The 13,107-nt window shown below is 48.4% G+C and overlaps 1 protein-coding gene across 2 annotated transcripts in view; it reads left to right on the top strand.

Moving 5' to 3' along the window:
- Positions 1–13,107, top strand: part of LOXL4 (lysyl oxidase like 4) — a 277,261-nt gene that overhangs the window by 88,979 nt on the left and 175,175 nt on the right. For both annotated transcript variants that reach the window (XM_068257598.1, XM_068257599.1), the window contains one exon: positions 8,208–8,377. In XM_068257598.1, the coding sequence (XP_068113699.1) occupies positions 8,208–8,377 (170 nt within the window). The remainder of the gene's footprint in view (positions 1–8,207; positions 8,378–13,107) is intronic.

The raw sequence follows: 13,107 nt of genomic DNA, 5'->3' as shown, positions 1-13,107 counted from the left end.
GAGGGCCCTGTTCAGCAGAGAAACCAGGGGCACCCACTCGCAGACCATAGCATGGTCCCTGCTCACCATGTTTGTGGCCTGCAGGAAGGGAGCCAGCACTAAGCACACCTGCTGCATGTGCCTCCAGTCATCATCGGGGACGATGGACGGGAAGTTGCTGGTCTTGTCCCTTCTCTGAGCTGCGGAAACAGTGGCCAGGGCAAGGTACTGTTTGACAGCGCGCCTCTGTTCAACCAGACGCTCCAACATCGCCAGGGTGGAGTTCCAGCGAGTCGGAACGTCAAGGATCAGCCGATGGCGTGGCAGATCCAGCTCCTTTTGCACGTCTTCCAGGCTCGCACAGGCTGCAGCCGAGCGCCGGAAGTGACGCACAACATTCCTTGCCGTTTCCAGCAGTTCGCCCATCCCCTGGTAGGTGCGCAGGAACTTCTGCACCACCAGGTTCAGCACGTGGGCAAGACAGGGGATGTGGGTCAGGTTTCCCCTGTCTATTGCGGCAACCAGATTGGCCCCATTGTCGGCCACCACCTCTCCGACTCTGAGGCCTCTGGGGGTCAGCCAAATCCTCTCCTGCTCCTGGAGTTTGGCCAACACATGGGTTGCCGTCAGCTTGGTCTTCCCAAGGCTGACCAAGTGCAGCAGCGCTTGGCAGTGGCGGGCCTTCACGCTGCTGCTGAGGCGGGGGGTTTGGCCAGGTGTGCCGGAGGATGGCAGAGGATCGGAGGAACCTGCTGCAGTTCCCCTGAGCCTGCGGGGTGGCACCACCCACTGTGTTGCTGCTGCTGCTGTGCCCGCTGCTGCTCTCCCATCCTCACCCCCTTCCACCAAGCTGACCCAGTGGACAGTGAAGGACAGGTAGCGGCCTGTCCCGAAGCGGCTGCTCCAGGAGTCCATGGTGACGTGGACCCTTTCACCAACCGCGTGCTCCAGCCCTCGCTCCACATTGGCCATCACAAAGCGGTGCAGTGCAGGAATGGCCTTGCGGGAGAAAAAGTGTCTGCTGGGGAGCTGCCAGTCTGGGGCTGCGCAAGCAAGCAGCGCACGAATGTCGCTCCCCTCCTGCACGAGCGTGTACGGCAGGAGTTGGGAGCACATGGCCCGTGCCAGCAAGCCGTTCAGCTGCCGCACGCGACGGCTGCTGGGAGGCAGAGCCCTAACCACCCCCTGGAAGGACTCGCTCAAAAGGCTCTGGCGTGGCCTTTTGCTGACACGGGAATCAGCAGACACAGCAGAGGAGGCCACTGAGGACTGGCTGCCAGAACAGGCCTCAGTGTCGGCGGCAGGAGTTGCAGAGGGGGGAGGAGCAGTGCGTTTCCGCACTCCTGCTGGTGCTGCTGGAGGAGCAGGAGGGCGGGTGGCTGCTGTTGCTGCTGCTGAAGGCTGTGCAGTGATGGGTGTGGTGCCACTGCCAGCACCAGATGCCTTCAGCCTCTGGAACTCCTCATGCTGGTGGAAATGTTTAGCCGCAAGGTGGTTGATGAGCGAGCTGGTGCTGAACTTTAAGGGGTCTGCACCTCTGCTCAACTTCCGCTGACAGTGGTTGCAAGTGGCGTACTTGCTGTACACAGTGGGCATGGTGAAAAAGCGCCAGATTGGTGACAGAAACATCCCCCTACGGCATGGAAGCGCTGCTGCCTGTCTCCCTGTGGTGGTTGGGGGGGGGGGCTTGGGTGCGGCTGGTGGTGGTACTGGCTGATGCTGCTGCTGCTGCTGCTGAGCCTGAGACACCAGCAGGCTGTGGGACGCTGCCAATGCTTGCAATGATGCGCCTCCTTGCAAGGCCCACAAGCGCATCCTCCTCCTCCTCCTCAGAGCTGCTGAGGACGACATCCCCTGGAGGTGGTGGCACCCAGTCTCTGTCTGTCACCGGGTCATCATCATCATGCCCCTCCTGAAACATGTCCTGCTGGGATGATGACCCCCCAAACTCCTCTCCTGATGCATGGATGGGACGCTTGACTGTCGCCACAGTCTTGCTGTCCAATCCCTCCTCCCCCAAAGTGCCCATTAGCATCTCCTCCTCAAAATCGCCAACAACAGCAGACAATACCCTGATGGTGCCTGGGGTAAAAAGACTGCTGAGTGACAGGTCGGCGACTGATGGTGAACTGGCCTCCTCCCCAGGCCCTGCTGGGCGGCTGCTGCGAACAGGGGTGGTGGTGGTGGTGGTGGTGGTGGTGAGGGTGGAGGCCTCGGATGCAGAGCTGATGGCGGGCTGCTCATCCTCCGTCATGAGTTGCACCACAGTGTCTGCATCCTTTTCCTCAATGGGACGTTTCCGACCCGGCTGGAGGAAAATGGGAGCAGGTGCTACACGCTGCTGCTGCTGTGTCTCTGCAGCGTGAGTTGCAGATGCTCCTGCTGGGCGGCGTCCAAGGCGTCCACGGCCAGTGGCTATGGGAGGAATGTTAGCCACTGACGCTGCTGCTGCTGCTGCGGAACTGTGCATGGTGGCGCGCCCGCGGCCGCGGCTTGCCACAATGCTGCTCCCTCTCCTCCTGATTCCCTTGCTGCCCTTCCCCTTGCCCAAACCGCGCTGGCTGCAACTTCCAGACATCTTCAATGTTTTGGGCGTATAGACAAAAGTTTTTTAAAAGGGCGGGTGAAAAGTGGGGTACTTTAATGGAGTGGGTTGGTTGGTGAGGTGACTGAGTGAGTGTCCCCTAGTACAGTAAGTAGTAACAGTCAGGAAGTACAACTAGCAGTTACAATAATCAGTAGTAATCACAAGTAAATTTAGTGTGTGTACACTCAGACAGTGAGTGCACGCACGCAGGAGCTAGTAGCCTATGAACACAGTGACTGAGTGTCCTAGACTCCTAGTACAGTAAGAGTAAGTAGTAACAGTAAGTAGAACTAACTAATTACAATAATCAATCAGCGATCAGAAGGAAATGGAGTGTGGGTGTGTGTACACTCAGACAGTGAGTGCACGCACGCAGGAGCTAGTAGCCTATGAACACAGTGACTGAGTGTCCTAGACTCCTAGTACAGTAAGAGTAAGTAGTAACAGTAAGTAGAACTAACTAATTACAATAATCAATCAGCGATCAGAAGGAAATGGAGTGTGGGTGGTGTGTGTACACTCAGACAGTGAGTGACCGCACGCAGGAGCTAGTAGCCTATGGACAGTGACTGAGTGTCCTAGACTCCTAGTACAGTAAGAGTAAGTAGTAACAGTAAGTAGAACTAACTAATTACAATAATCAATCAGCGATCAGAAGGAAATGGAGTGTGGGTGGTGTGTGTACACTCAGACAGTGAGTGACCGCACGCAGGAGCTAGTAGCCTATGGACAGTGACTGAGTGTCCTAGACTCCTAGTACAGTAAGAGTAAGTAGTAACAGTAAGTAGAACTAACTAATTACAATAATCAATCAGCGATCAGAAGGAAATGGAGTGTGGGTGTGTGTACACTCAGACATTGAGTGCACGCACGCAGGAGCTAGTAGCCTATGAACACAGTGACTGAGTGTCCTAGACTCCTAGTACAGTAAGAGTAAGTAGTAACAGTAAGTAGAACTAACTAATTACAATAATCAATCAGCGATCAGAAGGAAATGGAGTGTGGGTGTGTGTACACTCAGACAGTGAGTGCACGCACGCAGGAGCTAGTAGCCTATGAACACAGTGACTGAGTGTCCTAGACTCCTAGTACAGTAAGAGTAAGTAGTAACAGTAAGTAGAACTAACTAATTACAATAATCAATCAGCGATCAGAAGGAAATGGAGTGTGGGTGTGTGTACACTCAGACAGTGAGTGCACGCACGCAGGAGCTAGTAGCCTATGAACACAGTGACTGAGTGTCCTAGACTCCTAGTACAGTAAGAGTAAGTAGTAACAGTAAGTAGAACTAACTAATTACAATAATCAATCAGCGATCAGAAGGAAATGGAGTGTGGGTGTGTGTACACTCAGACAGTGAGTGCACGCACGCAGGAGCTAGTAGCCTATGAACACAGTGACTGAGTGTCCTAGACTCCTAGTACAGTAAGAGTAAGTAGTAACAGTAAGTAGAACTAACTAATTACAATAATCAATCAGCGATCAGAAGGAAATGGAGTGTGGGTGGTGTGTGTACACTCAGACAGTGAGTGACCGCACGCAGGAGCTAGTAGCCTATGGACAGTGACTGAGTGTCCTAGACTCCTAGTACAGTAAGAGTAAGTAGTAACAGTAAGTAGAACTAACTAATTACAATAATCAATCAGCGATCAGAAGGAAATGGAGTGTGGGTGGTGTGTGTACACTCAGACAGTGAGTGACCGCACGCAGGAGCTAGTAGCCTATGGACAGTGACTGAGTGTCCTAGACTCCTAGTACAGTAAGAGTAAGTAGTAACAGTAAGTAGAACTAACTAATTACAATAATCAATCAGCGATCAGAAGGAAATGGAGTGTGGGTGGTGTGTGTACACTCAGACAGTGAGTGCACGCACGCAGGAGCTAGTAGCCTATGGACAGTGACTGAGTGTCCTAGACTCCTAGTACAGTAAGAGTAAGTAGTAACAGTAAGTAGAACTAACTAATTACGATAATCAATCAGCGATCAGAAGGAAATAGAGTGTGTGTTGTGTGTGTACACTCAGACAGTGAGTGCAGTGCGCACACGCAGGAGCTAGTAGCCTATATGAACAGTGACAGTGAGTGTCCCTACGGGTACAGTAAGAGTAAGTAGTAAGTAAGTACAACTAACTAACAATAATCTATCAGTAATCAGAAGGAAATAGAGTGTGTGTACACACAGACAGTGAGTGAGTGCACACACGCAGGAGCTAGCTAGTAGCCTATAAACAGTGACAGTCAGTGAGTGTCCTACTCCTAGTACAGTATAACTACAATACTATTAGTAAAGGACAGCAGAAATACTGGTATAGATGAGAGAAATAAACAGAGGACAGCTGCCCACAGAGGCAAGGCCCCCCTGAGGCCTAAACCTGTAAGCTTGCAGCAGCTGCCTGTCTCTAATGTAACACACAAGCTACTAACTAAAATACAATGTCTATCTAACTAACAACAATATAGGTGTATATGGCAGGTGTAGGTGAGCAAAAACGCTAGGTAAATGATCACAATAGAGCACTTGCTAAGCCAAAGCACAAAGGAGCAACTCTCTCTCTGTACAAGTCTCAGGCAAGCATGGAGAAATGGAACATGGCGGCCGCTATTTATAGGGTAGGGGCTGGCCAGGGTCCCCCTCTGTGATTGGCTGCCGTCAGAGGGCCTGGGAGCCCTCTGATTGGCTCTAAGGACATCAATCTGGGCTATGACGCTATTCGAGCTCGGTACCGAGCTCGAATAGCGCCGGGTTGCTCGAATAGCTCGAATAGTGAATGGGCTATTCGAGTGTACTCGGATAGCCCATTCGAATAGCTACAGCTATTCGGAGCTCGAATACCGAGCTCGAATAGCTGAAAAAGAGCTCGAATATTCGAGCTACTCGAATATTCGAGCTCTGCTGAGCACCACTGATACCGGGTGCCTTATCTGCATGTACAATACACTAAGCTCCCAGGGGCGGAGCAATAGGGGTTGCAGAGGTTGCGACTGCATGGGGGCCCTTGGGCCAGAGGGGCCCTCCCTCAACTTCAGAATTAGCTTTCTATTGGTCCTGTGCTCATAATTATCACTTCTATAGATACTTTGAATAGTAGTAATTATTAACTAGATGTTTCCCATCCCCTTCTTGCACCTCTGACACTGTAGTTGCCATCGGCATGTTTTGGTGCGCCGTATCAATTATGTATAGAGTGCTTGGGGGCCCCATTGTAAAACTTGCATCGGGGCCCACAGCTCCTCAGCTATGCCACTGTAAGCTCCAGCAGTTATTGGATGGTGCATAGCAAGGAAATGAGCAGCGCTACTTAAAAACAGACTTGTTTGTGGGCCCACAGATGGACTTACAATACAATACAATAACATTTCTATAGCGCTTTTCTCCCATAGGACTCAAAGCGCTTAGGCTCTCTCAGATTCAGTAATTGGTAGTAGGATGAAGTATTCACACAACAAAAGTTATATTTCTGCAAATGCCAAACTGAACAGGTGGGTTTTCAGTCTGGATTTAAACACGGCCAGGGATGGAGCTGTCCTGATCTGTTGAGGTAGGGAGTTCCAAAACGTAGGGGCAGCATGACAGAAGGCTCTGGGACCAAAAGTTTCCAAGTGGACTCTGGGTATGACTAGATTATTAGAACCTGTGGATCTGAGAATGCGGGGATTACTACGCAGCTGCAACATATCTTTCATGAATTCAGGACCTAGATTATTCAGGGATTTAAATGTCAGTAGGCCGATCTTGAATAGGACCCTCCATTCTATAGGTAGCCAGTGAAGGGAGTGCAGGACTGGCGTTATGTGGCAGTGACGGGGTTGGTTGGTTAGCAGTCTGCAGCAGTATTCTGTATCAGCTGTAGGCGGTACAAGACCTTTTTTGGAAGGCCAGTGTAGAGAGCATTGCAGTAGTCCAGTCGGGATGTGATGAAGGCGTGGACTAAGGTTGGCAGATCTTCTGGGGGTATGAGGTGCTTGATTTTTGCATTGTTCTTCAGGGGAAAATAGGATGATTTCACCACAGCAGAGATTTGGGTTCTGAAGTTTAAATCCCCATCAATTAGAAATCCCAGGCCACGCACATGATCAGAGCTGCGTAGATCCGTGCCTCCTATTCCCAGTGGTGAAGACTGCAAGTTAAGTTGTTTTGATATCATGCTCTGCCCTCCAATCAGAAGGACTTCAGTTTTGTCTGCATTTAGTTTCAGCCAGTTGTCATTCATCCATTGCTGTAGTTCACGTAAGCAGGCGTTTATAGTTAGAGTTGGGTCTGTCACACCAGGCTTGAAGGAAAGATCTAGTTGGGTGTCGTCTGCATAGCAGTGGTATGTCAGGCCATGTTTTTGGATTAGTTTTCCCAACGGTAGCATGTAAATCGTGAAAAGCAGGGGAGAGAGGATTGAGCCCTGGGGCACCCCATACTTAAGTGATACAGGGGTGGACAGGAAGGGCCCCATAGACACTTTGTGGGTTCTGCCACTCAAGAAGGATTGGAACCACTGAAGAACTATGCCATCAATGCCGCAGTATTCCTGTAGCCTGTTTATCAAGATGTCATGGTCAACTGTATCAAAGGCTGCAGAAAGGTCTAGCAGTATGAGGATCGAGCACTCTCCTCTGTCTCTTGCCATGAGCAGGTGGTTGCATATTTGGATGAGGGCAGTTTCAGTGCTGTGGTGTTTCCTGAAGCCAGACTGGAATGGGTCATAACTGTTGTTTTGTAGGATTTTGGCTTCTAGCTGGAGGTATACAGCTTTTTCAATTAGCTTGCCTAGAAAGGGGAGGTTAGAGACAGGTCTGTAGCTGGTCATTGCATCTGGGTCCAGGGAGGGTTTTTTTGAGGAGAGGCCTGATGATTGCTTTCTTCAGTAAAGCAGGAAATATCCCTGATTGTAAGGAACAGTTAACAATTTTGAGGAATACCGGTACGAACAGGTCAGGGCAGTTCAACATGAACTGTGTTGGGCCAGGATCCAGGTCACAGGTAGTTAGGCGGAGGTGAAGGAGGATGCTTGATGTGACTTCTTCATCAATTTCTTTGAAGTTTGACCAAGGTGTTACATTGTCTCTGCTAATTGTCTTCAGCGCTATATTAGGCTCAGATGCTGTAAGTTGGATGGCGGACCTTATAGCGGAGACTTTGTCTGTGAAGAAATGGGCACATTGGTCACAGAGGTCCTTTGAAGACTCGATATTAAGTTTTTGACATGCTGGGTTGCAGAGTTTTTCCACTGTGCGGAACAGTTGGGCTGGTTTGTTAACTGCATTTGCAATCTTTTGTGATAGAAAGGATGATTTTTTTTCCCGTGATTACCTTTTGAAGCTCTTCAAGTGGAGGATTAAGGCATGTTTGTCTTCTGGGGACTGAGATTTGCGCCACAGTCTCTCAAGTTTTCGGCCTTGTCTTTTCAGCTCTTTTATGGCGTTATCAAACCACTGTGCATGATGGTGTGGAGTAAGATATTTGGTGCGCAGAGGAGCAATGGTCTCAAAGGTGGAGGACACACATTTGTTGTATTTAAACACCAGAGTATCAGACTTCTTTGGTCTGTTATGTCTGTCCGCAGGCTGTTGTGACCATGTTCTCACCTGTTGTATAGTAATCCGCTGCCGCCCCAGTCGCAGATTCTGACGCTTGCTGTTGCTTTCCGCAGGTCCTATCTGGCTGGATAATGTCCGCTGCTCCGGCGCTGAGAGCTCTCTGATAGAATGTGAATCCAACGGCTGGGGAGTCACCGACTGCAAGCATTCCGAGGACGTAGGGATCCTCTGCTCCACCACTCGGGTACAGGGAACCGTGCCGCCTCAAGCCATCACCACACAGGTAACCGATGTATTCCATAACACCAGATTATACCATGCCGTCACCACACAGGTAACCGTCGTGCACCATAACACCAGATTATACCATGCCATCACCGCACAGGTATCCACTGCACACCATAACACCAGATTATACTATGCCATCACCGCACAGGTAACCGCCGTGCACCATAACACCAGATTATACCAAGCCATCACAGCACAGGTAACCGCTGTAAACCATAACACCAGATTATACCATGCCATCACCGCACAGGTAACCGCTGCACACCATAACACTAGATTATACCATGCCATCACCGCACCGGTAACTGATGTGCACACATGTGGTCCTCAAAAAATGGGAACAGAGCCTGACTGCTTCAGAAAACAGGACTGCATTCCACCCAGTGGGTCAGAGAGCTCAGAGAAGCTCTTTTGCATAGATAACTGTTCTTTAACTGTACTGGAAAACAATACGAGACTCTTTCCTTTGCTACTAATATTCTATGTCTTAGCTGTACTACACATACAATTCATTATCGTATACGTTTATTTTCGCTTCAGGTTTGCATTAATGGAGTTTAGCAGTTGTGGTACTATGGTGCCCCTCAAGGACCTGTCACCCCAGGCATCCACCTGGTGGGCCTATACCTGAAAACGGCCCTGCCCCTGATAATGAAACCTGCCATTATGACAAGTCCGTACTTACACAGCACAGCTTATTCAAGCGCCTGTTTGACACATTGAAGTCTTTATTGTGGCGTTGATGTGCTGCTCCGCGGTAGGACAATCCTGCCTGTTTTCACTGCAATTTTGAGGTTGTTTTAATTGCTGTTTTTCAACCACAGTCTAAATTTGTCATTTTATGGATTTACTTTGATCTGTGTAATACAATCCGGTGTCAGTGGTGAACATTCCACAGTTGTGCAGCAACATTCAGCTCACTCAGAAGCAGGCATAAAGGAATACAAGATTCATTTATTTCCCCCAAACCAATAGACATGTTCAAGCAGGGGTCCCCAAACTTTCTCGGTCAAGGGCCAGGCCGACATACCTCAGACTGCTGTGGGGCCAAGACATACATAAAATCAGGGGTGTAACTAGAAATCACTGCCCCCCCCTGCAAAACTTTGGATGGGGCCCCCCCTTCCTTCTAACCCGCCCCCTCCCTCCCTCCCTCGCTTTCTGCACAGGTAAACTGAGAAACAATGTTATCCAGTTGGCTAGTGCACACTTGGATGTGTTTTCCCCATGCAGATAAAAACAGACAGCAGTGAAGCACTGGGAGCATTTTCTCTATCAGTTACATTAGCTTCTGTAATAAAACGTGCATGTTTTCACACATACAGACACACATGGTGTGCAGAAAATGCATACAGAAAACCGACAGACACCTTTGCTCCCAGCTTCAGCTTATTACACTCACTCTGTCCATCTCTGATGGAGCAGAACTGGCTCTGCAGACTCCTCCAGCATCACTACAGTACATAGCACTTGGGGAGGGGTAGAGAGGTTGGGGGCGGGGCTCTGCAGACTCCTCCAGCATCACTACAGTACATAGCACTTGGGGAGGGGTTGAGAAGTTCGTGGCTGGGCACTGTACACAAGACCCTGCTGCACACTGAATAGGGACTGTCTACAAATCTTTGTCTACAAAACTTTGTAAGATTCCTTATCAGTTAGCGTTGTCAGTCTCTCAAGACAGGGAAAAGAAACTTCTCCCTCCATGGGCCTCATTTCGTCTGCTGGGCCCCCCTGCAGCTGCATCCTTTGCAGGGTCTATTGTTACGCCGCTGCATAAAATGATGTTGAAAAACATTGTATTGAATCTAGGTATTGATTCCCCCCAATCATGCCCGGAGGAGAACTCCCAGCTGCAGCCATTCAGTCATGTGGCGTCTGAAGAACGTCTTTGTGCACCAGACAGTGAAGCATACCCAGGTGACAACCTGCCATCCAATTGGACAGCAGTGTCACCTGATGCAAAATTGGAAGCCAGCGAATGACTGGTCACTGGCTTCTACAGTATGTGGATGGGTGGTGCCAGCATTGCTATTGTATATGCAGGCTACTGATATTTACATGTACCGTGAGCCACATCTATAGGATTTTGTGTTTGAGGGCCAGTGAAAATGCCTGGGGGGCGGGGGAGCGCAGTCAGCCGTAGTTTGAGGACCACTGCGCTAAAGCAAACCTGAAGCAAAAATAAACTTATGAGATTATTAATTGTATGTGTAGAACAGCTAAGAAACAGAACATTAGTAGCAAAGAAAAGTCTCCTATTGTTTTCCTGTACAGGAAGAGTTAAGACATTTTGGTTGTTATCTATGCAAAAGAGCTTCTCTCAGCTAAAAAGCCAAGAAACAGTGAGCGACAGCTTGAGATAAGGTTTTACTGCAGGAAAGTTCAAAGGGTCATTTTTTCTGTTTTTTTTATATAGTTTAAAATACAGAGTGGATTGTAAACTGCAACTGTGACAGAATGATTCAATGTTTAAAAAAAGAAAAAAAAAAGGCTATATAACTCAAAATAAAAATTAGACTCTTTTCTTTGCGACAAACGTTCTAGTTATTATCTGAACTACACATGCAATTCATATATCATAAGTTGGTTTTTTTGCTTTAAAACTTATAAGTTATAACAGGTATATCGTCTGTAAATTTAAAGAGGAACTGTAGTGAAAATAATTTAATTAATAAAATTACTTTTTTGTTATATTTATAAAATACTTAGTCATGGTTTGCCCGTTGTAAAATCTTACCTCATCCCGATTTGCGTTCTGACATTTATCACAGGTGGCGACATCTTTAGTCCTGTCAGGTGATCTCTGCGGAATGTTTGTTTACTGAGCGCTCCAAAGCCAGTGAAAATAATGCCTGGTCTTCCAGAATGCTCTGGACGGAGAATTCTGCATAATAAACAGCCTAGGCTAAGCATCACTGGGAAGGCGGGGCCACATAAAGCAATATATAGATCATGGGCGTCCGCAGAAAATTTTCCAGGGGGGGCAAAAAGGGGAAAGCAAAAAGTGGGGCGATGCGCGTAGCGCGTCGCACCGCAAATCTGGGGTGGTGATGCAAAAAATGGGGCTACGTCATGGCCCGCGCCGAAAAATGGGTGTGGTTATGAACCAGAATGTGGGTGTGGTCGTGGGTGGAGACAAGTTTACATGAACTAAGCAATGGTGGGACATTAGATTAGGACAGTGGTGGCGAACCTTTTGGAGGTCGAGTGTCCAAACTGCAAAGTCACTTTACTATCACAAAGTGCCAACAGCAATTTAAACTAAATACAAACGTTTTAACACACACATGAACATTATGGAAAATCCAAGTTGAAAATAAACTGTGAAGGTAAACAATTTCATCCATCCTACTCCTGAAAAATGTATTCATTTTTTTTTAGAACCTCCCAGTTTCATTTTCTGTTTTAAAAAGCGGAAAAAGTAGGTTTAATGCTATTGTCTCATATGACGATGATTCAGCTTTTTCCATAGTCTCGCAGTTAGCAATCATGTGACCCCCAACAAGACAAATTCCCCCCCCCCCCATCAAGACAAATTCAGCAATCATGAGGCCCCCAACATGACCAACTCAGCAATCATGAGGCCCCCAACAAGACAAATTCAGCAATCATGAGGCCCCCAACAAGACAAATTCAGCAATCATGAGGCACATAATCAGACATCATTTCACATAAATAGGCAGAATGCCCCCTTAATATGGTAGACACCTCTCACCTGGCAGCAGTTCCCCAAAATACACTCAATTTGACAGCAGTGGTTCCCCAAAAATAGGTAGCCCCAGGTCTATAGGTGTCCCCAGAATAGGTGGCCAGCGGTATAGATGTCCCCAGAACTGGTAGCCAGGGGTAGAGATGTCCCCAGAACAGGTAGCCAGGGGTATATGTGCCCAGTATATGTAGTCAAAGGTATATGTGCCCAGTATATGTAGGCAGCGGTATATGTGCCCAGTATATGTAGGCAGCGGTATATGTGCCCAGTATATGTAGGCAGGTGTATATGTGCCCAGTATATGTAGCCAGAGGTATATGTGCCCAGTATATGTAGGCAGGGGTATATATGCCCAGTATATGTAGGCAGGGGTATATGTGCCCAGTATATGTAGGCAGGGGTATATGTCCCAGTATATGTAGTCAGGGGTATATGTGCCCAGTATATGTAGGCAGGGGTATATGTGCCCAGTATATGTAGGCAGGGGTATATGTGCCCAGTATATATAGCCAGGGGTATATGTGCCCAGTATATGTAGGCAGGGGTATATGTCGCCAGAAAAAGTAGCCAGGGGTATATGTCCCAGTATATGTAGGCAGGGGTATATGTCCCAGTATATGTAGGCAGGGGTATATGTCCCAGTATATGTAGGCAGGGGGATATGTCCCAGTATATGTAGGCAGGGGGATATGTCCCAGTATATGTAGGCAGGGGGATATGTCCCAGTATATGTAGCCAGGGGCATATGTCCCAGTATATGTAGGCAGGGGTATATGGCCCAGTATAGGTAGGCAGGGGTATATGTGCCCAGTATATATAGCCAGGGGTATATGTGCCCAATATATATAGCCAGGGGTATATGTGCCCACTGCCCAGTATATGTAGGCAGGGGTATATGTGCCCAGTATATGTAGGCAGGGGTATATGTGCCCAGTATATATAGCCAGGGGTATATGTGCCCAATATATATAGCCAGGGGTATATGTGCCCACTGCCCAGTATATGTAGGCAGTGTA

This window comes from Hyperolius riggenbachi, chromosome 10 (genome assembly GCF_040937935.1).
Source record: "Hyperolius riggenbachi isolate aHypRig1 chromosome 10, aHypRig1.pri, whole genome shotgun sequence".
In the NCBI taxonomy this organism is placed as follows: Eukaryota; Metazoa; Chordata; class Amphibia; order Anura; family Hyperoliidae; genus Hyperolius; species Hyperolius riggenbachi.
Note: the sequence above shows the minus strand (reverse complement) of the source record. Positions and strands in the feature narration are given on the sequence as shown.